The sequence below is a fragment of the Parasteatoda tepidariorum genome, chromosome 9 (assembly GCF_043381705.1).
Source record: "Parasteatoda tepidariorum isolate YZ-2023 chromosome 9, CAS_Ptep_4.0, whole genome shotgun sequence".
In the NCBI taxonomy this organism is placed as follows: Eukaryota; Metazoa; Arthropoda; class Arachnida; order Araneae; family Theridiidae; genus Parasteatoda; species Parasteatoda tepidariorum.
Genome location: NC_092212.1, coordinates 56,762,874 through 56,790,262, shown reverse-complemented (window position 1 = coordinate 56,790,262; position 27,389 = coordinate 56,762,874). Strand labels below are relative to the sequence as shown.

Below are 27,389 nucleotides of genomic sequence, written 5' to 3'. Positions count from 1 at the left end.
ATATATACTTTTTATCTCAAATTTCAATCGAATAATTCAAAGTACAAGTAATAAATACAATGCTAGTTGGTAGAAACATTCATGAGCTGGAGTTGAAGTTTAGCAACAATGTTAAAAAGCAAATGATCTAAAAGTAACCGAATTTTAAATACACCCGTTTTCATAATACGATAAAATTACGATACGTTATAAAGTACACATTACGATAAAAATTTTTCCAACATTATATCTTATTAAGTTTTATTAATGAATATGTTATACCTGCAAACTCCCATTTTCTGAAATTCTGAAGATTTATTACGAAGTTGCAGAATAAATTACATACTGCAGTAGTCGGAAAAAAAAATCATGACAAACATTATTTTACAACTTAGATATTTTATTTTGAAACAAAACACAATATAAAAATTAACTTCACTATGCTTAATTCATTGTTATTAATAATTAATTCATTGTTTAATGTAAACATATCGATCATCTTTTGGCGTTATACAAGTTAAAAGCACATATTTGTAATTAAATAAAATAATTTTTATCTTTTATTCCGAAAAGCAATAGTTTTACTATGGGATAAAACGTTAATTATTGTTTTTAAATAAAAAAAAATTCCAAAACTTTACAGTCATTTCATGCTGTTTTGAGTTTCTTTCCTTCAATTACAATTTCTTGTTTGCGTGCAACTATATTTTAGAGTAATAAACCGATGTATATTTTAACGCTTTTGTCCCGCAGTGGACTGATTGTTCCCAGCAGATCACCGAAGTCAAGCATCACTGGTTGCGGTCAGTGTGAGGGTGGGTGATTACTTGGATTAGTCTGCTTAGGGGCCGAGGGTGTGCGGTATTGGTCCTCGTTAAACTGTTCTACCGTAAAGTGCTCGACTTCGTGTGCAGGTCTTCGGGCTACCGAAGCGGGAGTGCCATCCCCTCTGCAAAGGATCAAAATTGTGATGGCATGTCTTCGGATCATCCTCAGGGATGTTTCCCAGACCGTCGCCAATAGCCCATTGTGCAGCTCTAGTGCGACGTAAATGAACTACAGCAACTATAACTTTAAATGCTTTTTTGAAAGATTTTATTAAATGGCCTGCTGTGTGTGTTCGTGTGATACGCACATTTAAATGTGTGTACCACACGACGACACACAGCAGGGATGAATCACACAGGTATACGCGTCCCTCTCCAAACTTTCCCAACGTCTCACAACAACCAACAAGAGGACTTTACAGTCATAAATGTAAAATAACTATTTACCAAATGAATTAATTATAGGTTTAATGTATGTTTAAAGGAAAGTGTGACATAAATGTTCTGGAGATGACAAAGCAGGAATCGAATCTCCATAATTCTAAGTCAATAGTTTCGTTTTAACTTTAAAATAAGACTTTTTTTTATTTAATATTTTTAGAAAAGGCCCATTATTGAAAATTTAAAAGAATTATTCAGACAGATATGTAGTTATTAATATTTCAAATGAGGATAATAAGTAGTGCGGGTCTTTGATTGCTTTGTTTAGAATAGGAAAATGCTACGAAAGTCTACAAATGGAGCCTAGGAAAGTTTTAGTGGCGCCATTTATTGATTATTAATAAAAGTATATTAAAGGACTTAGGATTAAATTGCATCAAAGTTAGCTCCAAATTAAAATTTTTTACAAAATTATTTAATAGATTTTCTTCCGAGCATAATACGGAATGAATTCTCATTATCGCTATCATTATGATACGATGAAATTAAAGAATTAATTTCTCTTATAATTAATTGAATAGTAAGTTTCAATTTAAATGTGTTAATTTATTCGTTAGATTCCTGCTTAATGAATGAAAATTTTCATTAAATTTTAAATGCTGGCTACACGCAATTTTATTGAATTAACTTTTTACTAAATAAATTTTTTCTTTCTTTCTGGAATATAGGGGGATGCACGTGATTTGATCAATAAATCATATTCTAAAAAGTTCGAAATAAATTTAATTGTAAAAATTAATATTGCAAAAATGATTTAAAATGAATTAAGATAAACACGAAAATAATTTATAAAATAAACTTATACTTTAAATTTAAGGCTTAGAATTTAGAAATTACGATCTGTGGACGAATGAATGGGTCCGCCCTATAAACGGGTATGACGTATGGCTTTGGCAGAAATCGAATTCTTGGCCAATGATAGCACCACTGGAAAACAAGAACAATCGCACACCCTCTGCCTCAATGGCCGAAGACAATAACAACAATCCCTTACGAAGAATAAATATTCACTTAATGCACAAGAATCAAATACGTATATCAAGAATTAATCTTTCATGAACAATATTTAACACATGACTTGTAAAATAAATGATGTAACAAAGTTATCTAGCTATATATATATATATATATATACCTGCACTGATTAATTAGCTTATTTGAGGTTACCCCTCGTGCCATTAAGATAGAGTCTCGTGAGGATCTGATCATAAGATCAAAAATTAATCAGGTTAATTCGTTTCTTTTCCCTCTCTTCTTATTTTTTATTTTTACACACTAAACATTTAGCTTGTTTTGGAGCAGGTATTTCCTTGAAGGCATTTTCTAAATAGATTTTATTTAAAAGAAACAATAAAATAAAAACATTTTAGTTAAAGTTGAATAATTTTTAATGCATTAAAAATAAAAAGTGAATAAACATATAATATTTTTTAATTATGGTTTTGGGTCTTCAAAACATTCGAAAAATCATTGATCAAAAACCAGGTAAAATTACTAATTTAGATTGCTCTGAAAATGTAAAATAAATTCTTGAAATGGTTTCAAAACATTTCTCATATTTAATATCCAAAACTAATTAAAATTACTACTGTTGAATGCAATAAAAGTGCAAGATGGATGCTCTAAAACTCTTCAAAAACATTAAAAATCGTCCAATCGCACGATCATAAGTATTAAAAAGCAAATAAATGGTAGTATAACACTTATTAATTACGCAACAAAAAACTTTGCAAATTTATAGATGTCATTAAAAAAAAAGACATTTAAGAATGATTACTAGTTAAACTTGTATTGCTTTCTCGTTGTTCAGGTGTTTGTCTTCAGATATAAATTTTATATATAGGATTCTTTAAAAGGAAAGAAAGTTTTNTATATATATATATATATACAACAACTATATCAGTTTTCCCGAATTTGATGCGTCAGCACAATCATACTCACAAGTCACGATTTCAGAACAACACACGTGATGTTACCCAATCAAAGAAAATTAGTCTTCGAAAAATAGTAGTTGGCAAACTATAAGATTAAATTTCTTCCTTTCTTTTGATGAAAGGAAAACTCACCAGACGGAAAATGGCATATAAAAAAGTTTCTTAGGTAATCGAGCACTCACTATTTTATATAGAGAATCGTTTTGAAAATAAGAGGAAAAAAAATGCATTTTGAAAAAATTCGTAAAAATTAACCATTTGAATTTAAATTTATGATCTTGGAACAACTAAGCATTTGAGGAGAATGAAATAAGAGGAAATTTAATAAAGAATTTCGGAATCTATTAAATTTATTGGGAAGGACTCATTAAATTCATTGGGAAATTCTGATGTAAAATGAAATTATTATTTTTTTTTTAGTTTGCTCATGTCCTTCAAAGTTAGAGAAAAATGTAAGAAAATGTTTGATATTTTTTTATTGAAATACAAATACGTAATATTAATTATTGTTCTAATACCATGAACGTACTTCTTTTTAATATTCTCTCCTCGCATCTTTAGAAAAATAGCCGTTATTCTATAGTTTTTTCTATAGCGTAAAGACTGTAAAATTTCAATGTTTCAAGCCAAAATCTGATTTTTTTGGCTATTTTACAAATAGCAGTTTTTCTGCTTTTTCAATCTGTTTTACACTTTTCGGGGTAAATGTGCATTGTGCAGCTCTTCGCTTGTTGTGCAATTTCAATCTATCAGATGTTAGCGCTGCAGATGTTAGTGTTACATATGTTAGCGTTACAGTTGCTGGTGTTAAAGAAATATATTTCAATGAAATTTCGTTAATATATAAAATGGCTTGACAAGAGCCGTGATGACACAGGAGATAGAGCGTTCGCCTTCCAATGAGGTGAACCGGGTTCAAATCTCAGCGATGGCTGGTCGGTATGAATTCCGCATCCTGTGCTAAGGTATAATATCCTCAGTGGTAGACGGATCATGGGTTGGAATCCCCTTGCCTTCAGGCTAACCGCGAGAGGGTTTCGTGATTTTCCTCTCCATGTAATACAAAGAGGGTTAGTTCCATCAAAAAGTCCTCCACGAAGGCAAATTTCTCCCAATATTTAACCCAGGAGTTCGCTTGTCTTCTGGGTTCAAAATTACATGGCTTCGGAGTTAAACATTAGTAGTCGTAAACCCAAAATTAGGTCGGGTGTTATAAAATGGCGACGGTTATAAATGACGATGGTTATAAAATGGCTTGACAAAATTTGTCGAACATAGAAAATATTTCAGAGTTCTCAGCGACCTCCTGTCCCGGCACCCCTGTACTGGATTTCCTTTGATTGTTCCGCTTAAAATACACCAATCAGATTCTCAATTTCTAAATGCATATAAATTTTTATTTGAATAAAAAAGTCATTGTAAAAATTACAGTCAGTGCAGATTTGGTAAATTTTTTATATTAAACCAAAAAGTTAGTTTTCAAAACATTTTAATTCAACACAAAATCGTTTGTTTTTAGCAAAAATAGAAGGATGAGATATTTCCACTCTTCGCTTAAGATAAAAACTGATTTAACTTTTTCTGATTGTTTTCGCAGCATCAGAGCATATTGAATTGAGCTCAGAAATCCTAAAGTCAGGGAACTCACCCATTAGCTTCTTAAGTTAATGTTATAACTTTTATTTGTTGGATTAAAAAACTATTATTGCGTTGTTAGAAATTTCTAAGAAAAAATGGTTACATAACAATTTATTTAATTGTTATTTTACCATATTCAAACAAAACAGTCAAATAACCATAAAAAAGAGGGCAGCCAGACTGTTAACTGTAAAAAAAACCATTTATTAACTGCTTCCACCTAAGATGGTTAAATAATCGATTAAATAATAGCACCGATTAAGCCCTCTTGATGAAGCCACTGATTTTTTTACAATTCGTTCCATGTTATAGTTGAGAGGACAAATCAGTCAATCTCATGAACGACCGAACCGCAGTTCGAGTCCCAGCACTGACACCACAATATTTCATCTATTCCCTTCAACACATGAAGAGTTTCCAGTGTCTTGCTTTCCCCAATTTGTGACCCTGGACAATTATAATGCGATACTTTCTTTCACTTATAGATGGCAGTGCCGTATCAAGCTACTTAACACAAAAATGTCTGGTATCTTTTACGACAAGTGAAACAACCAGATAAATTAATTAAACAAAGTTCCACTGTTCATTTGATAAAACACAACTCAACTGCAACTTTACTTCAGTGCTCATCACCTTACGAAAAACCTAGGTCCAATGCCCAGTTAAATTTTTTTTTGTTTTTTTTTTTTGGAAACCTGCTAGTAACTGCAAGGTTAAAAAAACAATAAAGTTTCATATTGAAGTTTTTTTTAACCATACTAGTTGCAACCGGTTTAAAAGCTATAAGGGAAAAAATGTTCTTTACCGTAGACTTTACGTCTGACTGCTGCCGGTTATTTTACCGTAATTTTAGAATAAAATTTCCAACAGTGCAGATGTTTTTTTCGCACACATTATACATGCATTTTAAATATATGATCCGAATTTCCTTGAATTTGAACTTATTTAATATTTTATAAAAATATCTAAGTGAGAGAAATAATAATATTAATTATTTATGGAAACTAATTAATTTGTTTAGAGATAAGTATTTTCTTTCGAATTTCTTATAAGTTTTTGATGGTTAAACTGATGATAGATGAGAAGTGAAAAATGAATGATAATTTGAATATATAGTAAAAAAATGTGAAGAATTTTTTTTAGTCTATTGTGAAGATATTTCACTTCGGAAATTTATTTGCTGATATAATTTTATTTATTTACCCCAAGAGCATGATGGCATTCGTTCACAGAAACAATTTAAAATCAGATTTACAAATTTAAGTCAAATTTACAAACGTGAAATTTTATTGAAGTTATACTTCTTATGCGACTTCCAAGAAGGTTGCGTTAAACGTTTAACGCTTCCTTTTTTATTGGCTGGGAAATCACAATGCGACGGATTTAAGGTTATGTCAAGGTACGTCTCTTGTGAATATCAATTGATTGTTAGGTTTTCTCTTCTGAAATTACATTATGACGCATTCACATACATTATTAATACAAATACATTTTCCAGGGCGAGACGATGAGGTAACCACAAGCACTTCCACTGGTTCAAGAGGTCCACGAGGGAAAAATGCACAATATTACCGTGATTACAGAGCACGGAAGCGAGCGGAGCAGGAAAAAGAGTCATTGAATAGAACTAGTGATCCTTCTGCAATTCTTCTACAATTAACGTCGCAGGCTGCGAAGTTTAACTTCTTCCGCGCGGAGGGACTCCACTCACTATTTTTATTTATATGTATTTTCTACAAAATTCCCAAGTTTTTTTTAAAAAAATTATTACTTAAATTATACTTTGTCTTATTATTAACTTATTGTTATATTAAGATTAAAAAAATGCTTTGAATTCTTTGCTACTTTATTAACCTATATGTAGTGTTGAGATTTAGAAATTTTGGATGATATGTAAATACATAAATGACTCGATGTCATTTACATTAAGCTTTGAATTCTTTTTTACTTTATTAACTCAATGTAATATTAAGATTAATAATTTTAGGGCACCCTCTCTCTCTTTCTGCAAATAAACAAATTATTTTTATATAAATTGCATTGCATTTTAAATTTTTTATAACTTAATTTATTAATTATAATATTGGAATTATTATCTGATTTAGAATTTCGGGAAAATCCTCAAATAAAATAGAAAAAAGTAGCTTTATAAGTGTTTCCTCGTTTTTTTTTCTCGAATTATCTCTATAAATTTGAATTAATGAGACATAAAAGTGTCCCTAGAGACACTTAATATCGAATCTCTTTAAGCATATAGTTTCAAAATGAAGAAAATTAAATTAAAATTTTGAAAACGTGATAATTGGCTGATATAGAATTTCGTCTGCCTGTCAAAACTTAAGTTGAAACTTAAGTAATTGAGCACTTTCGGGAAATTTAATTAATTTTGTACGTAATGTGGTATTAGCTTTACTGAAAGTAAAAGAATTTAATTTATAGCTAGATTTAAGATGAAACACTTATTTTAAAAATTCATTATGTTAATTTCATGAAGTTATGAACTTCGTAGTGATGTTTTTTGCCCTACAATAATTTCACTTTCTCTACTGTGAGTATTTTTTGTAAAAAAATTGCTAGATTGTATTATCCAAGTTTATATATTTCAAAAATGAGTGATTTTAAAGTTAGTATTATTAGAATGAAAAAATTAATTATCATTTGGCTGATAGATAAAATGTTATAAGACCAGAGTTTTATGTTCTAGATCAGGGTTTCCAACTTACATGAGGCCGGGGGCCACAATTAAAAACACAAATCAAATGGCGGGCCGCAACTTTATCAAAATTTTATGTAGGACTCTTTTATGCTTGGAGGAACATTAAATGTCATTGTCAGATTTTTACCAAGTTGTACAAAACAAAAGTATTGAATTACAAATTAAAATAAGAAGAAGATTTTTAAAAATATTTAATCGCATATTAAAAAATTCGGGCTACAATAACTTTAACGTGCTCCCATGTATTAAACAATTAATGTGCAACAGATATTCAATTGTTAAGATATAAAACTTTAAAAAGGTTGCTATTAAAACTTACATAGTAGCACACAAAATACTCAATGGCAAAATTGAGGTTTGTCTACTGCAACCACCAGAGAATAGATATTTACATTTAAAATTTACAAATGTGTGTGTAAATATTTTCGTTCAAAATTAGTGGTTTCAAAAAGTTAAATCGGAGAATTTCTTCGTGAAAATTTCTGATACACACATGCTAAATTATATTCACAAAATTAAAAAAAAAATGAAATAAAAAAGAGCAACATACACGATTATTTTTGTATTTGAATAAATATTTTCTTGGATGCAAAACCTGAGAAATAAATTTTTTTGCACCGTTGGTATGTTAAATTTCACAGAAACGAAGAAATTAGGTTTTTATTAACGAGAAAAGTATTTTAAACCCATATAGATTTTTTACGAAAATTGTCCGCAAAAAATGACAACTAATATATTTTAGTTCGCGGGCCGCAAAAAAGGCTTCGCAGGCCGGATGCGGCTCCCGAGCTGCCAGTTGGAAACCACTGATATAGCATATTAAATTGCATCAATTATGAAATAAGTGGATGTGTTAACTCAGTAAATTAAAAAAATTTGAATTTTCTTGAAAACTAGTGCTTTAAAAACTGGTCAATTCTTTTTTCCTACAAATTTAGCATGAGCCCCTCAAAATTATTTTTCTCAATTCACCCTTTTAACGAAAGCAGTATTCAGACGTTTTTGCCTAAAAATAAGGTCACTAATGCCTCGATAACGTACTATATATTTTCGAATTACAAACTATTAAAATATGAGGAGAAATCGCAAAATAAGGGTTCCGGACCAACTTTCTCCAAATCTCTAAAAGATTACTTCTTTTGAACACTTTAAAAACTATTACTATATTTTCGTTCCAAACTCTCTAAACTCTTATTGTATTTTAGAGTACATTTTTCTGTTTGCCACTATTTTTCATTTTGAAAACTTCCACTTAAAAAATCAATAAGTTAATGGCAGTATTCGAAAGAATAGCCATTTTGATAAAACCATCCATAAAACGTGCATGCCTAAACTCCATTAAAATGTTTTGTGTTCTTTTTAAATTCGCAAAAAAAGTCATTACGTTTTTTCCTGATATCGTTTTCGATAAAAAAAAAAGTTTCATTAATTTTCGTTACAGAACATTTCCATTTAGAAGTCTAGAAATAAAAACTGAAAACGATATGATATAAAGGCTTAAGTTGTAGCTAAAATAATGGTGCAAGTCACTTCTAATAAGAAAAAGAAAGTATAATATTACGATGTCGTTAACATTTTTATAACTTTCATTTTTATTTCAAAATACTTTAATCTTGTAATGAATATCTTCTAAATTGAAAAGCTGAGAAAAAGATCTATCATGTTTACCAAGAAAAAGTTTTCTTTTGCCAAAAATTGAGCCAAGAGTAGCCTCAATATTTTTTTCTCTGTTAGAAGGAAAACGATATTGGTACTTGAAGATTTACGACTTCGTTTTTGACATCAATAAAGTTCAGACGTAAAAAAATTATATTTTTACTCTCTTGGTGCTATTATAAACTGAAAGAGTGATTTGGTGCATAGAAAAATATTGCTTTTTTTAAATTTAAAATATAACATATAGCAGAAAATGCTGATAAAAAATCCACAATTTAAATAAAATAAACGAAAAAGAAAACATATTTTATCCAGACCATTGATCAAATTGTTCTCGGGATTTTTCGAATGCTCAAAATGATATAGCTCACATTAATCTACTTCAAACCCATACCGATTTTTTACAATATTAGTTAGAAAGAAAACAAATATTTTTTCTTTCTCACCATTATGTTTTTCTAATGGCAGTATTCAATTCAACAGTTACATACATATAGTCACAGTTAAATATTACTAGGTCATTAGCATTTTCATAACTTTCATTTTTAATTTAAAACAATTTTAATTAAAAACTTATCGATTCAAAAGCAGACAAATAGATAGATCATGCTGAGCAAGAAAAATTCTTTTTTTATATATTTGAATCTGAATGTTATATAATCTGAATTTAGTTTTATTCCATAAATATATATTCATGGAGAAAAAAAAATCAGAGTGCAACATAGAACATCGAGATGTATTTCGAAAAGAAAATGTATTCTAGATAAGTAATCCCTTTAACAAGTTGCATAATAGTTAGTTCCCGTCTAATTTCAAATATATATTCCGACCATTCTCTGGTTTGCCGTTATACTGGTTAAACTACCATTTGTTTCACAGTAAAATATTCCAATACTTTCTCGGGAGCAATTTGTCACTTTTTGGAGAAAGGCGTGTTTAAAAGCTTTTATGTATAACCAGAGAGCATACATTTTGGTTGTCACAATTTTTACATAATCTGCTTTTAGCAAAAGTAAAATGAAGTGAAAAATATAAAATAAAAGACGCAAATTAGTAATTAGAAAGTCTCAAATTATTTATAATCGTGGGCGCTAAAAATAGTTCATAAAATAACTTTGAAAATAACGAAAGCAGAGATTTTTACGTTAGAAATTGAGGATATTGCTAATATACGTAAAAATGTCATCGTTCCTTAAAATAATTAAAAATTGTAATCAAATTTTAATTTCTGGAAACTTTACAATTATTTCAACAAAATATTTATCTTCTCAAAAAGATATTTCAGAACGGTAAAAAAGGACATATTTATTTAAAATTAATTTTAGAATTCTGTGAATTTAAACGTTGTTGCACACGAAACAGTGGCACAACAGAGATAAGTTTGGACAAGACAAATATTATAATGGTTTTCAAGCAAATTACTTGATAGCAGTTTGAAAACAAATTATTCGATAGCAATTTGTAATACTTCGTATTCCGTGTACAATTTAAAATATTTTTGAGACACATTTAGTATTTGTTGTGAAAATATGAATGTAGATCTGAATAATATTTGCTAAGCTCCCTTAGATTTATTTTTAAATATTTTTTAAAGTTTAAAATGTTGGAGAATTTTATTTTTTCTGCCAGTTTTGACGTTTAGCGTGAATTTTCGCGCTAAAGTTGATTTATTCGCTTTTCATTGAACTCAACTGGAAGGTAAAATCCAGGTTAGTTATTCAGGCTAAAACTTGAGGCCATTTTTAAACATGGTATATCAATTACGAGTGCTTATTCCAGCTATTGCACCCTTTCTATACACAGCACAACGGTCACGAGCCTTGGAACCTTTGAAAAAAATAGACATGTCATGGAATGTGTTAAACAATGACCTTAGAAAGCAAAGAAAATGCTCTTTTTTCCCAACGTGACATTTTATATTTTAATGAACGGAAAATCAACAAAAATTAATTCGAACTATAACTGAAACAAAACTTGAATTAGAACAAACCATCATTTTTCGAATGATCTAAAACTTCATGTCAAAAACATTTCATGACATGCAGAATGTAAAATAATTTTTTTTAAAAAGGGGAGCTTAGTTATGTCAACCCAATGTCATAGAACAAGTGAACAGCAACCTTCTTAGCGAAATTCTTTTGTGATTTATTGATTTAAAGGTCGATTTCTTTTTCCACATATTTTTGACTTAAAGTCTGAGATACTCATAATAGCAGTTTGAATGATGAATAAACATTCCTGACACTTCTAGAGAAAGTTTGTTGTCTTCTATGATGCATACTTTCTCTGAACATGATTTATGACTATGCTGAATTTACATAATCTTCGTCCTTATACACCAAGTTAAACAAACTATTCTTCCCACGGAAAAAAAGAAAGAAAAAACAAAGTTCGACATTTTAAGCCCATAATCGTTTTTTTTTCCCTCAAACAGTAGAAGCTGAAATCTTCCATGAAAAAAAAAAATCACACTTTCGTTGCTGTGATCGATTGCATTATCTACTTCTCAATTTTAGTTATATTCCACTGAGATAAATATGTTTTTAAAATAAAAGCGCTTTAAGCTCATATTTTTGACTAAGAATCTGAGTAAGCTATAAAAAAGATAACGACATTGAAGTATTGGATGTATTTTATGAAAGCGACTTGCTCGGCTTTTTACTCTCTCTCAGTTAAGCCATAAAGAATTATCGTTTGTAGTTTCATTTTTGGCAATTCTTCAACCTATCACATGGCTACCATAGGAGAAAATGGCTCTTTATTACCTAAAAAAAAACCGTTAATGCTAGTATCATTTTGTAGAAAAACATTTTGATCGGGTTTTGGCAATGACCAATTTGAAAAATGTGTTTTTTGTTGATATCTTGTTATAAGGCGAATTCAGGTACTCAGTCTTTTATCTGCCATTTACAGTACCTGATTCTACATAAAAGGTACCTTCTTTTCATGACATCTCGTTACTTAACAATAAAAGAAAAAAGAATCTTGCTTCGAATTTGTTGCTTAAAGGTTCTTGTATTGCACTAATATTTAAAGCGGTTAAAATGTTAAAAATCAGAAAAATACTGAATTTTTATTTTCTACAAGAAGTATGTTAAACGAGCATTTATAATTCTTAAAAAATTACAAATTGTAATCCATTGCTTTCGGGCTTAGGGGTTATAGCTCTCACCTCTCAATGAAATGACCCAGGGACGTTTTCACAGCTTTCTTCTTCGTGTAACGGAAACGTCTATGACCTCACTTCCGCAATCACGTCGTTAGTCAAGAAATTGAGGAGCCATAATCTCCCTGATCATCAGTGATTCAAATCAATTAATTGATTCTGATCAGTGATTCAAATCAAGGGATTCTGATGAGTGATTCAAATCAAGTCATTCAGATCAGTGATTAGAATCCAGTGATTTAAATCACTGTTTGAAATCAATTGATTCTTATCACTATTTAAATCATGAGATTTAAATTCTCTATTCGAATTCTTCAGTAATCTCCCAAACCTTCAAGTAAAAAGTCTGATAAATACTGCAATCAAACCTTGCGAATGTCTAAAAACAGTGATAATTTTCGTCGGATACCATGAAACAGAGGAGAAGACAAGTATCAGTTCCTGGTGAACGAACATTATGCACATAGTATGTATTACAGCAGTTAACACTTTAAGTATATGGAAATACATGTAAAGTAACTTGGATTTAAAACTGACTTATAGGTTAAGCGGAAATTTGTCAAAGCTTGTGCTAATCAATTAAATATAGCTTTGCTGAATCTTTGGGTTATAATATATTGTCATGCATTTCAAAGGAACTAATTTGAACTATCATTCCGAAAACAAATAAAATTTTAATATTAAATTTTTAATTATAATATCAGATTGATATGATGGTTGTAATTTGGCATTGATTTCACTGTAAATGATTTGTCGCTGTACATGTAATAGTTTCTTGCAATAAAATACTGCCATTAGCTGAAATTATCTGTTTTGTTTTTCTTTTGAATTTGCTTTCTTATTGAAAAATCTGAACTTAGCTTTAAATTGAAAAGCTGGAGAACTGTGTTTCAAATATATCGCTGTGGTAGATAGTAATTGAATATACTTTTGAGGAGGTTTTGTTACGTGGGAAAAATTCCAGAGCTATAGGGGAAATAATGAACTATTGTTATCAAAACTCCTCTAAAAGAAGCAGATTTAAGAACTATGTTGTTCTTCGATTAATTATTTAGAATTAAAAATACAATGCGTGCAAAAATATAACCTTACTGTTGTGCTGTCTTTTTTTCTCCTTACAAAGTGTATGCTCTTTTACGATTTTTTGGTTACGCCTACAAGTCTACAATAATTTATTTTCTTCAATTAAGCAATTATTTATTTCAAAAAGCTTATTTGAATCTTCAAAAATAGCAAAACTATTTCAGTTTCACATCATCCCTTCCTCTTCTTAATATTTCATCATACAATACAATAGACAAATCAGCATACAATAGACAAAGTTTATAAAAATTTAAACTATCTTGTACATAATCTCTCTTAGTTAATTCAATGAAAAATGCTTTTCATAATGTAATTAATTTATTAAAGATCGATAAAAAAAACTCTCGTTGAAATTATAAAAGAAAAAGTCTTATCTACTCGTCAAATTTCAACTCTGTAGTTGCATTTCAACGGGCAGTAGATCGACCAACATATTTTTTTACTACATGATTAACAATTAATAATCCTCGAACTAATTGTCTCATTTGATTTTTTTTTATTTTGCCCTACTATTTATAATTTTTTCGACACACTTTCGTAATTTTAAATTTTTAAGTCTTATAGATTTTGATTTGCAAAGCAAAAGGTTACGTAAAATAAAAAAAGAAAAGTGAGAAAAAATTCGCAAAAGAAGCACCTAAAAATACAATAACTTTCGAACAAATTGGAGTTAAAAAACTCAGCGATAAGTTCATAAACAAATACGGCTCTTTCAGCATGTCAAATTCTAACTCTGCAGTAGCATTTCTGCGGACTGTAGAGTGTTCTATATGGTATTTTTTTCAGAAAGTTTAACAGATAATAGTTCTGGAATCAATTATCAAGTTTTAATTTTTTTTCGTTCCATCGTAATTCCTTAACACTTTTCTACACATCTTAGTAATTTTAGGTTTCTAAGTCTAACAGTTTTTGAGCAACAAAACAAAATGTAACGTTAAGACGAAATTTGTCAGCAATCCTAGGGGCACACAACTCAACATTCCAACCAAAATCAATAACCATTATCAATACCAGTCATGTTTAATTAATTGTAGCAATAGGTACCCATACCTAATATAGGTGTGTTGAATATATGTGCTGTGGTAATAGGTTTTTATGGTTCTTCCATGCATAAAAGTATCACGATAACCATGGCCCGACTTAGCTGAATTCAGGCTTGGGGGAAAAATTTTTTTGCCCCCCCCCTGGTTCAGTAAAGAAGAACCAAACATAGTGGAGGTATTTAAAATTTTCACCTAATTTTAGATAACAAGAAAATTGACTGAAACCTAAATAGCTATAAAGTTCACCCCCCCCACCAATGGTAAGACAAAATATTGTTCTGACCATTCTATTGATTTTCTGACAATTCTATGTTCATCATGCCGATTGCAGTTTTCTGACTGTTAACTTTGTAGCAGCGAAAAATTAATATCCGTGCTGACATTAGGACAGAATTCAGCTGAATTTTCAAAATTACGATGGCTCAATTAAGCCAATTAGAAGCCTGTACATTTGTAAGCATATCGCATTTTCCGATATGTAAAAATACAGTTTTTTGATCGGCCAAATTTGTCCACATTAATTTCGAAAATTTAGCTGAATTCCGCCCCAAAAATCCATGGATTTACGAAATGTGGATTGTGTTCATACGATAGATTAATGAAGAAGCCAACATAAAACTGACGGATTTTGCATTGTAGTGATATTTTGCTTAAAAAAAAGTTCATTAAAGAGGGAAACGTGAAATAAACTTCTTTTTTGATTTTGGGGCCCCCTCTGAGGTGAGGGCCCGGAGCAACTGCCCCGTATGCCCCTGCTTTAGTCAGGCACTGACAATAACTGATATTGTGCTTTTAGAAACAAAACACGATCTCCTCAGTATAAGTATAAAATCTTCCTAAGTATTTATTTCATTGCTTCAGACGAAAAGCATCAGTTTTTACTCTTATATCAAAGCACAATATTATGTTTATATTTCTCAAATATTCTTCATAACGTTTTTGTGTTTGGTGCATATACTCTACTTTATGAGAACATCTAGGAAATAATACAAAAAACTTGAAAAAACAATTTCCTAAAAATTATTATATTTTTTTCTCATGCTAGAAATATTTGTGAAGTTGCTGTTGTATGGTATATATTTTTATTCTATGTGAGTTAAGAAAATGAGTACGATTTCGATGCTGGGCGATATAAAAAATGTATTTCAATCAGAAACGTAGCAAATAACCTTTTTTTTTCTTAAAAATTTTGCCTCGGAATATAAAATGCGAAAGAATATTTTATTACTTTTTTGTCTATGAAGTAATCTTGAGATGGGTCCAAACAAAATCACGTTTCGAAAATTGATTTCTAGATAACGATGTACTAAATTGAAAATTGTGTTTCTTGCCTGACTGTAAAATAAATACCAGAGTATTACTTGTCGTATAACTTTCGATCAATTCAAACATTTATTAAAATACTAGGAATTTTAAATATTTTATTTAAAATTTTAAACTTTATCTGTGCAATGTTAGTATTTACGATAATAAATTCTTGTCTTTAACCTTTGACGCAGAATTTTATGAAAAATATTTTTCATACTTTTTTCGTTATTTTGTATTAATTTAGGTCAAAATAAGATAAGAAATATTATATTTAGCAGTTTAATAACTTATGTTTATGAAATATAGCATGAAACACCGGTGTCTTTTACTTCCTAAGAGGAAAATTCTTCGAAACATAGCTCACTTCTAAACTATAATTTTTCAATTTTGCACATATTTCCTGTTATTTAGATCCAATAAAAACAGTTATATTTCTCATTCTTTGATTTACGAAATTAATTATTGATGAATTTTAAAACATGAATGAAAAAAAAATTGAACTACTTTTTTTGAATGTTATACTTTAGTACAAATATAATTCCAATAATGTAACACAGTGTTCCCCAACTTTTTTATCACTGCGGACCTGTCAACGTTTGATAATTTTACCGCGGCCTGTAGGAGGGGGTGGGGACGTTGATTGTTTATATTTTAGATTATTTTGATTTATTAATTTTAATTTAATTGTATTTAAACATGCCTTCAAAATAAAATACAGTTACACCAAAAAATAAATATAAAGTGATTTAACATTTTAATTTACTAGAACAATAAATTAATGGGAACCCTGAGCTTGTTTCTTTGCAATGAGTTGGTTCCAACAAGGGGAAATCGTTTTAAAACGTTAAAAAATTTATGTCACTACCTTCGGTAGCCCTTTTTTTTTAAATAAATAAAATAATGGAACACAGATATTTTTAACTTTTGGTATAAACCTAGGAATTTAAAATCAGTTTCAATGAAATGTGCGGCCCGGTACCATTTGATCCACGGACCGGTACCGGTCCGCGGACCGGGGGTTGGGGAACACTGATGTAACAGATTTGTTTAGCAATTATTAGACTGTTTTTTATAATTAAAAAATACCAAAATATCTTTTTACTCGTAATAATAGCATCAGAAAAAATATGTATTAAAAGGACACCGGTGTCCATTTGCGTCAAAAAGTCAATACCGAAATAATTTTAGTTTAGAACTTCATTTCGTTAAAATAGCCATCAATCTGCTTTTCCCGTAAGAAAGCGAGCAAGGGACAGACCCTGCCTTGCTTTGCTCATTAAAACCTTGATTGTTACAATGGGACACGTGCAAGAGACGTAGTATGGGTATCTCGATCCTGATTGGTTGTTGAAACGTGGTATTTGTTTATGTTAGCAACGACTGTTCTTTCCATTCTACTTCGAATGAGCCAAACCCGTCAAATATCAGTTCTCTTAAGTGACTCATTCTACATTCTTTCACAAAGATTCTTCCACTATATATTTCTTACTTAACACAAAGGCAAGCATGAAGTGACGTAGAACATAAATAAACTAATTATGTATAGAAGTAACGAGAAAAAAAGTAAAGAATTTTTTTTCTCCTTATTTGACTACAGACTGAACTGAACGTTTAGGGATTTATTCCAGTTTTTTAGAATCATTGCGTAAGAATTAAACTTAACTTTAATCAACATAAAATTTTTCTGCGTTATTTTTATGGAACTTATCTTTAAAAATTTTACTGCATTTATGTTACTGAATTTTTAAAATTATAAATTCTGTCTGCGTTGACGTCACAAAGTTGGATAATTGACAACAGTGCTGCAGATTCACTTCTGTTACCTTGGCGTGAATTTTCGTGAATTCTGCTGCCTAGGTTATATCTAATTTAAAAAAACATTTAATTGAAATATCTCAAAATGTCTTATTGCATTTGTGTATATTTAGTTTTACAAATTTATTTCTCCACTCTATAGAGATGTCCGAGCCAGAAGCGGAACTATATCACTAAGGGGAATAAATCAATCAATTGCACCATTGCACCATTCCTATTGGACGATTCAGTCTCACATGCCAAAATAAACGTATACCCATTGGTTGCTATCTGTCATTGATGAAATCATTGATGAATTGCCAGTGACGTTATAAAGTGATAAAATTTGAGCCTATTTATTTTGCTCTGTAACCATTGTCACTTCATCTACGTATTTGTTTTATAAATTTTTATTCAACTTTAAGAAACGTGTGATTTTTTTTTTTAGTTTTATTGTGAAATTGTAAGTATTGAAGTATTTAATACTATTTTAAAGAGTTATTACCTAATCACAATTGTGTATTCATTATTTTTATTGTAAATGCTTTCTAAGTACAGTTTTGCACAAAATGCCTGATCAACCTATAGTAAGTAATAAATATTAGAAAACATCAGTAACTGTATCTATTTCTTTTCATTGCAGCAAAATATATTCATAAATTCGATAAAAAACAGATACCGAAAATCAGTTCGACGCTGCACCATAATATCGTGTAAATTTCCTGCACTCATTGTAAAGCGTTATATTGAATTATGTTACTACAAGTTAAATAATAAAAGCATGTAATAAAATTTAACAAGGATTAATTTGCTTATTAAGGTTGCCCCAATTTTGAATGATAATATGGTTTAATGTGAACTAAAGTTGCTAACAGAGTGTAGCGAAACTTTTTCTAGTTTTTACCTTGATAAATGATGTTGCGTTGCTCAATTTCTATTTTGTGTATTTTTTTTAAAGTAATGAGTAAAAAAAAAGTTTCATTTAATGAAAATTACTAGATGGCTAAACTATTTTTAATGTCCATAGCATATAACGAATTTGATTTATTATTATAAAAATGATTAATGAAAAATATCGACGCAAATTTTTTAGCTTCATAAAAAGTTTAAATTATAAAAAAAAAAGCAGAAAAGCAGAAAATTATTCGAGCAATTTTGGTATTGTAAATACATTTTGATCACCGCTATTCACGCTTTCTAATGATATAATTTAATTTTTTTCCATTCTAGAAAATAACTATTTTTTTTAATTTGGGTTCACGTTTAATTAATAAATGAAGAATGAAAAATTAGAAAAATATACTTGGAGTTACAACTCGAATAATGTTTTTTTTTTCAATGATTAATTACAACCTTTATAAAATTAATTGCAAAAAAATTTTTACATTCTGTAATGATACAAAAAATTAATTGCGATCTGGGCTTTTTTTATCACTCCATAGTAGTTTTTTTATTTTTGTATGTATAAAAAACCTCTGACAGAGATGATATTTTCTATCTTTTTCTAAAAAAAAAAAAACTTAGATATTATTACTGCATATTCTGAAAGTGTACTTAAAATAATGCAATTAAAAATCACGAAATTGAAACACATACTTTATTATTAATAAATAATAAAGTATTAGTGATTCAATTTCAGTTGCTATTGATAAATTTGACTTTTTAAAAATATGTAGTTATTCCAGTTGAGATTAATTATATGTTTTTGTGATGGATTAAAGTTGCAAGTTTATAATTAAATAAAAATAAAACAAATTTCTTAAAAAAAAAACTGGTGTACAATTAAATGATCAGTCCATTGATTTGGTCAATGGTCCATCTGTGCGCCATTTTATTTATTAAATAAAATATTATTTTTCATGCATGAAACATTTTTTTGGAGTTTTAGTAAGTGTAATTTAAGCATAATTCAATGAAAATAGTACAACTGCATTAGAGCTTTGTGCCTGATGACAAGTTTTTATCTTTTTTCTGACCCTTTCAAGTAGATTTTATCATTTATTATATCGATAAATACAATTTCGTCATTCAATATTCGAATCTCTTACCGTCTAACTCAAATAATGTAGTATGAGCAAATTAACTGATAACAATGTAAGTTTCAATTGGTTCCTGACTGCTTTAAACAGAACAAATATGACAACTTCAAGGTAACAATAACAACTTCAAGGTATTCAACAAACTTCAAGATAAACAAATATAAAAAAAAATGAATAAATAAAAATGATTTTCAAACTATTATTTGTTTACTGATGTCCAGCGGCGTACGCAGAATTTTTTCAAGGGGGGGGGTTCATAATTTTCAGAAATTACTAAAAGAAATTCGAGTATGTAATAAAGCACTATTACTTCCCTAATTTAGACAGCTAGACAATTTTGACTTTTTATTTAGACAGCATTGTTTAGTTAAATTTTGTTTTTATTTTTTAAGTTTAAGAATATAATTTTTTTTATAATAAGAGGTAAAATATTTTATTTTTATTAAAAAGTAGGAATAAATCAAGCCAGAAAAAACTACTCATACTGTAACAGCTACCTAAATAATAACCATATAAATGTGAATATTCCATAGAAAACCAATGAATTTAACTAAAAAATGACTTACCAACAAATAGGGAATTAAACCAGTATACAAACACGCTAAAAATTTATTGATTTATACTGTAATATCCAAACGACGGGGTTTTTTTGCAAGTTCGTTTAAAATGTCTTCGACAGCTGGGGTAAATTTTCTATGAATGCTTAAGAGCGCCAATCCATTCATTCTATTATTTCCCGTTGAGTTGCGTAAATAAGTCTTCAAACGGCGCAAAGTCGAAAAGGATCTTTCGTTTGCACTCGTTGAAACAGGTAGAACGACCAATATTTCTAGGAGTTTGAAAATGTTTGGTGTTATATCTTTATTGCACATTCCAAGAGCATCCGCCGCAGTTTTTGGAACACTACCTCCGTCTTCACTAATCCTTTTTAATCTTTTATACCAGAGTTTTAGTTCAGACTTAAGGCTTTCTTTACAGGTATCCAAATCTCCAGCGTAAAATTCCACTAATGCTTCAAAAGCCTTTATGTTTGAAGGTTGGCAAATGAAAGGATCGGCAGGTAGAAGACACTGAAATCCTTTCAAAATATCACGATGCGATACAAATCTTAAGTTTAATTGTGTTATAAAATTTTCTATAAATGGAATAAAAACACTAACTCTGAAATATGTTTCCGGTGTCGATGAGGGAAAATTATCGCGATTTTTCTGTCTTCCTGTTATTCTAGGGATTTGCATGGAAGTGGAAGATCCAATGCTTGTTAGCATAAGAGAAGAAGAGCTGAATATTTCAGAGAATGTTTCAGTGGCATTTTCACGCATTAATTTTAGATCTTTAATGACATCTTCTGCAAGACTCACTGCCTCTATCAAATCTATGCTTGTTTTTTGTAGGTATCTACAGAGATGGATTGTTATGGTGAAAACTTTGTAAATGCACAAAAGAGATATTACGAACTGGCAATTAGATACTGTGCACAGTAAAGAATTAGCCTGGGTAGCTGATTCCTTATCCTTCCATTCTGATATTTTTTGTAGTGTTTCGGCGATAGGCTCGAAAAGTTCCACCACAGCGGTTACTGAGTCGTATCTTTCCATCCAACGGGTTGCACATAGCTGTTTAATTTTCTCCCTCTTAGAGCTGGTTTCCATCTCCTCTATTGCTGAAGATAGGACATACTGTCTTTTTGGCGTATTTAAAAAGTCGTATAATGTTTTAATTGTCCCTAAGCAATTTCTAATGCCAGTTATTTCGCATGCATTTGATACAGCCAAATTGAGGCTATGAGCAGAGCAATGTACATAGAGTGCTGATGGGACAATACTTCTTACGTGGGCTTGTACACCATTAATTTTTCCACTCATTGATGCAGCACCATCGTACCCCTGTCCACGTAACTTTTTTATATCAACTTTCATAGACTGTAATTGGTCTAATATTGTTGTTGCTATTGCTTTTCCGGTTAAGTCATGCACCGGAATGAATTGCAAAAACTGTTCGGTGATGTTAAAATTTTCTTTATCGACATATCGAACGCATAACGATAATTGCTCTATACCTGCAATATCAGTTGTTTCATCTGCAAGAATGGAAAAGCAAGTTGCATCATTAATCTTGCTGACTAGTTTTTGCAGGATTAAAATATTGCAAACCTCAATAACTTCGTTCTGAAATCGAGGGCTGGTATACTGAGCATTTTTTCTGCTTGACTCTAAAATGTTCTTAAGAGTCGAATCGTTCTTACTCCGGAAACGAAGCAATGCCCGAAAATTTCCGTCGTTCTCTTCACCTGGTTGTTCAGCAATTATTCCCGAATCCTTATGTCCTCTTAGAGCGAGACCTTGATTTCCACAAAATAGGATGGTTTCAATGATTGGAGTAATGTTTTTTCTATTTTCTAATTTTCTTCTGCTTGCTGCACTGTCAACTTGTTCATCCACAGGTTTCATCTTTCCAAATAAAATATCGTTTAATGTCCCAGCAGTTTCGATCGATTTTTTGTGATAAAGACATTTCTCGTGTTCAGAAAATCGCTCTACAGCATTTTTCCAGTTGTCAAATTTTACATTGCACAGTTGGCCTAAAGGTTGCTTTCCAGAACCGGCACCACTTGGGGCGAAAAGTACACAAAATTTGCAAAAAGCACCACCCTTAACCTCTGAATATGCAAGCCATTTCCAGCGATAAAGCCATTTGTACTGAAATTTCAATTTTCTTTTTCCTTTTTCAGGAAAAACAAATGCTGGATTGGGTTCCCAAACATTTTTAAGTATATCCAGTTTTTTATCCTCGCATGTATTATCTTCTGAAAAAAGTCCAATGTCATATGGGTGGGAAGTAACACTTTGAGGGCCGCTTTCACATTCATCAGATTCTGTTACGCTAGAAACGTTTTCTTCAACGGAAGTATCACATTTCTGTTCAACAGAAAAACTTACATTGGTACTAGATGCTGTCACCTCACTAATTTCAGGTCGTGATTTTTTCTCAAAGTAATTAAAAATTGTTAAATTCTTGCGTTTAGACATCCTAAAGATCCAAGAACAGCAAAAATATATACATATATATTGGCACAGAAATATCCACTAAGCTACGATCTCAAAGTTTCGAGCTGGAATGAATAACTTCAACGAGCACAGAGTCTCCAAAACAAAACAGATTTAGAAACAAGCTCCGAAGGACAAGCGGCAGAGATAACTCTTAGTCTGACTAAAATCGAAAATAAATGTAACCCCCTTTCATATAATTTTTTTTAACCGCATCTACAAAATTCTCGAATTGTCTCAAAGACGACAGAACGTCTAGGATTCCAGACCTCGCGAATGCCAGCCAGTCTCGAAAACTATCGCGACTGGCAGGTCAGAAAGGAACCAGTGATCGGGGCTCGCCCGTAACAGTATCACGTGAATTTGGTTTCAAAAATACAACCCTATTATAGTAAATGTTTTATCAGTATTCTGAGAAATACCGTGAGAAAAAAAAAGTAGGCATAAGGCAAATAAAAATATATAGTCTTAAAAAATAATAGCCCGCATAATTTCTACTAAAATTTTTACTTTTGTCTGTATTATTTTGTAAATTCAGTTTGTCTGAGCTCAAGGGGGGGGGTTTAAACCCCTAAACCCCCCTTGCGTACGCCCCTGCTGATGTCATATAATTAACTGTTATTCTACACAAAGCAATCCGTAGAAATCCCCCTAAATAAATCTTTTTTGAATATTTGTAAAAAGTGATTTCAAATTTATCTAAATATTAAAGGTCGAAAATAAATATTTAATGTAAAAAAATATCAAAACTTGACTTATCATTAACCAGAAAAACTAGATTAAATCCTCGAAGCCTGTTTGATTGTCGGAGGTAATTGGAAGCAGGTGAAAGGCTTCTTTCAGAAACTTATTCAAGTTCTGTCGAACAATTAAACTGATTTTGTTATTTTTCCTCTTAGTGTTAATTTTGACCTCTAATACGTACATTTTTTGACAAGGACAGGGTGTGTTAATGGCTTTGATTATGTAACACCCTATATACAACCTTCACAATTTTTCATAATTAAACCTTTAACGTGAAAATTAAAGTTTTCGAAATTTGATATATTTTTTCTCCTTGGGGGGGGGATTCAATTGAGTTAATAACAAAGGTAGCAGAATTTTCGCATATTGTAGTACTAAATATGGATTAAGAAATAGTAAATATATTAAAGTAACTTTCTTTTCTCCAATTTGTTTCAACAGAAACTGAATTTAAGTATTTAAAGTTTGTTTAAAGTTTTAGTGTTTGTGATTATATTGTTCACAATTTTAACGACTATTTTTATATCAGTAGCAATTTTATAGTTTCTTTTTAAGAATGTATAATGTTAAAAATTTCTATGTCTGTTATTAAAATGCAAAAATTTTTAACGATTGTTATTATAATGTAAACAAATTTAATGCCTGTTTTTATAATGTTAACAATTATCATGTATTCTGTTATACTCGTATTTTACAGTTATCTAGATATTTTTTTAAAAAGCTTTTTTTGTTAACATCTAACTCAGAAGAAATATAACATTTTAAATAAAGTGGAGCTCTTATTTAAAACTATTTTGAATAATTTACATTTACTTCATGTTTTGACATACTTCTGTAACAAATGCGTACAGAAAACTAATTCAACGGGGATAAACCTATGAGATTAGAGTAGCTAAAAGTAACGTAAATTTTAAGATAGCCTCCGAGTTTTACGATGCACTGTTCCTTATGCTTTTTTGTTGTCAAGTAATGACTTTTGATACAAAAGAAATAAAGCTTTGTTTTTAAAGCTGTGTTTTTGTTACAGAGCAATATAGTAAGAAGAGTCGTAAAATAATGTTTGTAAACATTCTAAAAAAATGAGCTTATACTGCTTTATCCCATAAAATCACAATACAGTCTGTTTTAAGTTCAAGGGAGTTTAGTTTTCCTTAATCTTTCAGATCGAAGTCAATCTTTTTAACTATAAAAGTTTTTCATTGTCTGTAGTTGAGAGTTTTTACGAACATAAAGCAGCTAAATTTAAAAAATCTTGTTCAATTGATGGTTTTGGTAAATAGTAATAAAAAGTAAATGAAAAAAATATCTTCATTTCAAATTGCTTCTGTGAAGTTTATATTTGGGTCTTTTATGACAAAAGCCAATATAAAAACACACACGGGGGAAAAGTTCTGGTAAAATTATCATGCTGGATTTTAAGGGCGTTTCTGGTAAAAAAAAACTCCGTATAATTATGGTTAATAAATCCAAATTATAAGGTATTTTAAACGTTTATGTGGTAATTTTTGCGTTCGCGTGGTAGCAGTTTTCCGAAAATTCTGGTTCTCGAAATTAGAGTTGTTATTGCCCTCACATTTAGTAAAAAATATAAAAAAGAAAAGCAATTTAATCCAAATAAAGGGTTTTCATGCCATGCTCTAAGGTATCATGATAAAATTACCAAATCTTACTACCGTTACCACATATTATGAAACCACATTTTATTGTTAATTTTATCAAAATCGTTATATCCAGAAATACAGCAAATTTTTCCAGGTTCTGGTAGTTTTGATTATACTTTTTTTTCTCAATGCAGGGATTAAGTTTGAAGTCTGACAAAAAGCAAATACTTTCTGAAAAATAATATTCATTATTTTTTTTTCGAAAATAGAAACAATAGGTTGTATTTAAGGAATAATGGTTTGTTTTAAACTCTGCATTAACTCCCTTTAAACTACTAATGAATTTCCCAAACTTTTGATGAAATACGTAAACTTCAACATTAAAGCTAGTTCGTTTTAAAAAAAAGTAACGAAAAATTTATTTTTGTATGATTTGAAAATTACTAACAATGCATGTTAAACGGTGATTTAATTCACGAGAATTTCCTATGTAAGTTTGTAAACTTTTTTTTTGAAAAATAATCTTTTGCGAAAGCATTTTTAAAAAAAGCAAAACAAATATCATGTTCATTTGAAACATTTATTTTTGTCATAAAATTACTTATAATTCTTAGGAGTGATTAATAAGTACGCAGATTCTTAACAATGCATAAATCAGAACTCACTGGTAAAGCTTTCGATAAAAACCATGAAATTTATTCTAAAGTATATTTAATTTTTTAAAAATAAAACAGAAAAATAACTTTTATTTTTGAATACTTTGAGAAATAATAATGTGCATAAAATTGCACATAAAATTTTGGAATGTACATTAATTTCATTTGAAGACTTAGAATGCAGAAAAAAAATCCCCCTGAAAAATGCATTTAGAAAACAAACAAATAAAATTATAGTATATTTAAAGAAAAAAAAATGATTTTAAACTGAGTTTTATAGTGGATACAATGAAAAATTACGTCTTCTTACCAAAAAGAAGTGACATTGATAAACGACTTTGTTAGGAAGGCGACTCCCATAATTTTTTTAAACGAAAAAAAGAATGTCGGTATATTTATTATAAAAGCTGAAAATTCTTTTCTGTTTCCAGAATACTGGAACTAACGAAAAGAAATATTTTATTTATTGTGACATAACCTTTATAAAAACAACAATTTCTTTCAACTTTCACTTTCATTTTTAAAGTATTAATCTCAAAATAACAATGCGTGTGAAGTAAAGCTTATAAATAGCGAGCTACATTTTAAGTATATACGTTTATTATTGTTTCCAAAGAACATTACTTTTTAAAGGATGTCAAAGAAAAAAAAATGTAACGGAAACATGGAAGATTTTAAGCCGCGTTTTCTAATTTTGTTTCAATAAACTTCCAACTTGACAATATTTGATAGCTTATAATATTTGTCATCTTTTTAAATTATTATTATTTTTTGCTTAAGCTTAAACTAACTTTTTAATACTGAATTTCACAAATTTCTAAGAATTAGATAAAAAATTATAGGTGTTTTTACCAACACCTCCTGAAAGAGAGAAGGCTTCCGCACGGATCAATACACTAGACTGAAGTAATTTACCTAAACTATCCCGTGGAAGTTATAAGAATGATGTCACAATGATCGTTACTAACTAAACTGCTTAGTGGTTGAAAAATACAAAATATGCTACAACGTTTGGATCCGATTTCTGACTTATGGTAACCAGCGTGGAGGCCGTCTCTTCTACAAGATGTATTGGTTTGATTCACTATGAAGGCTTGACTATAATTGCGAAACCTTATGATTGACTGTAACTGCGTATAAAGAAATATCAAATATTAGAAAAAAATCAAACAAATCTGAGCTAAAATTGTTTAAAGAATTTAGTTTATATCAGTCAATTGAACCATACAAAATCAAATCTTTGACTCGCCTTTAGATTGTTTCTTCTTCCTCATGAAGTTAATTTATTTTCTTTTATGCCGTGTCTCTTCTCGATTTTTATTCTGACAGGAGAATTCGTTAAGTTTCTTTACTTCATTTGATAGGTAAAAACATTCTTAACAGTCACGTGGAGTTTACTTATTTTCTTTCATGCCGTGTCTTTTCTCGATTTTTATTCTGACAGGAGAATTCGTTAAGTTTCTTGACTTCATTTGATAGGTAAAAACTTTCTTAACAGTCACGTGGAGTTCACTTATTTTCTTTCATGCCGTGTCTCTTCTCGATTTTTATTCTGACAGGAGAATTCGTTTAGTTTCTTGACTTCATTTGATAGGTAAAAACTTTCTTAACAGTCACGTGGAGTTCACTTATTTTCTTTCATGCCGTGTCTCTTCTCGATTTTTATTCTGACAGGAGAATTCGTTAAGTTTCTTGACTTCATTTGATAGGTAAAAAC

The 27,389-nt window shown here is 29.9% G+C and overlaps 1 protein-coding gene across 1 annotated transcript; it reads right to left on the bottom strand.

Moving 5' to 3' along the window:
• Positions 1–20,241: 20,241 nt before the first annotated feature.
• LOC122269052 (zinc finger MYM-type protein 1-like) lies at positions 20,242–24,243 on the bottom strand. Its single transcript, XM_071185823.1, has 2 exons — positions 24,229–24,243; positions 20,242–22,542 (listed from the first exon to the last, which is right to left on the bottom strand). Exons 1-2 carry the CDS (start codon positions 24,241–24,243, stop codon positions 20,242–20,244), a joined length of 2,316 nt encoding a protein of 771 aa, XP_071041924.1.
• Positions 24,244–27,389: the final 3,146 nt, after the last annotated feature.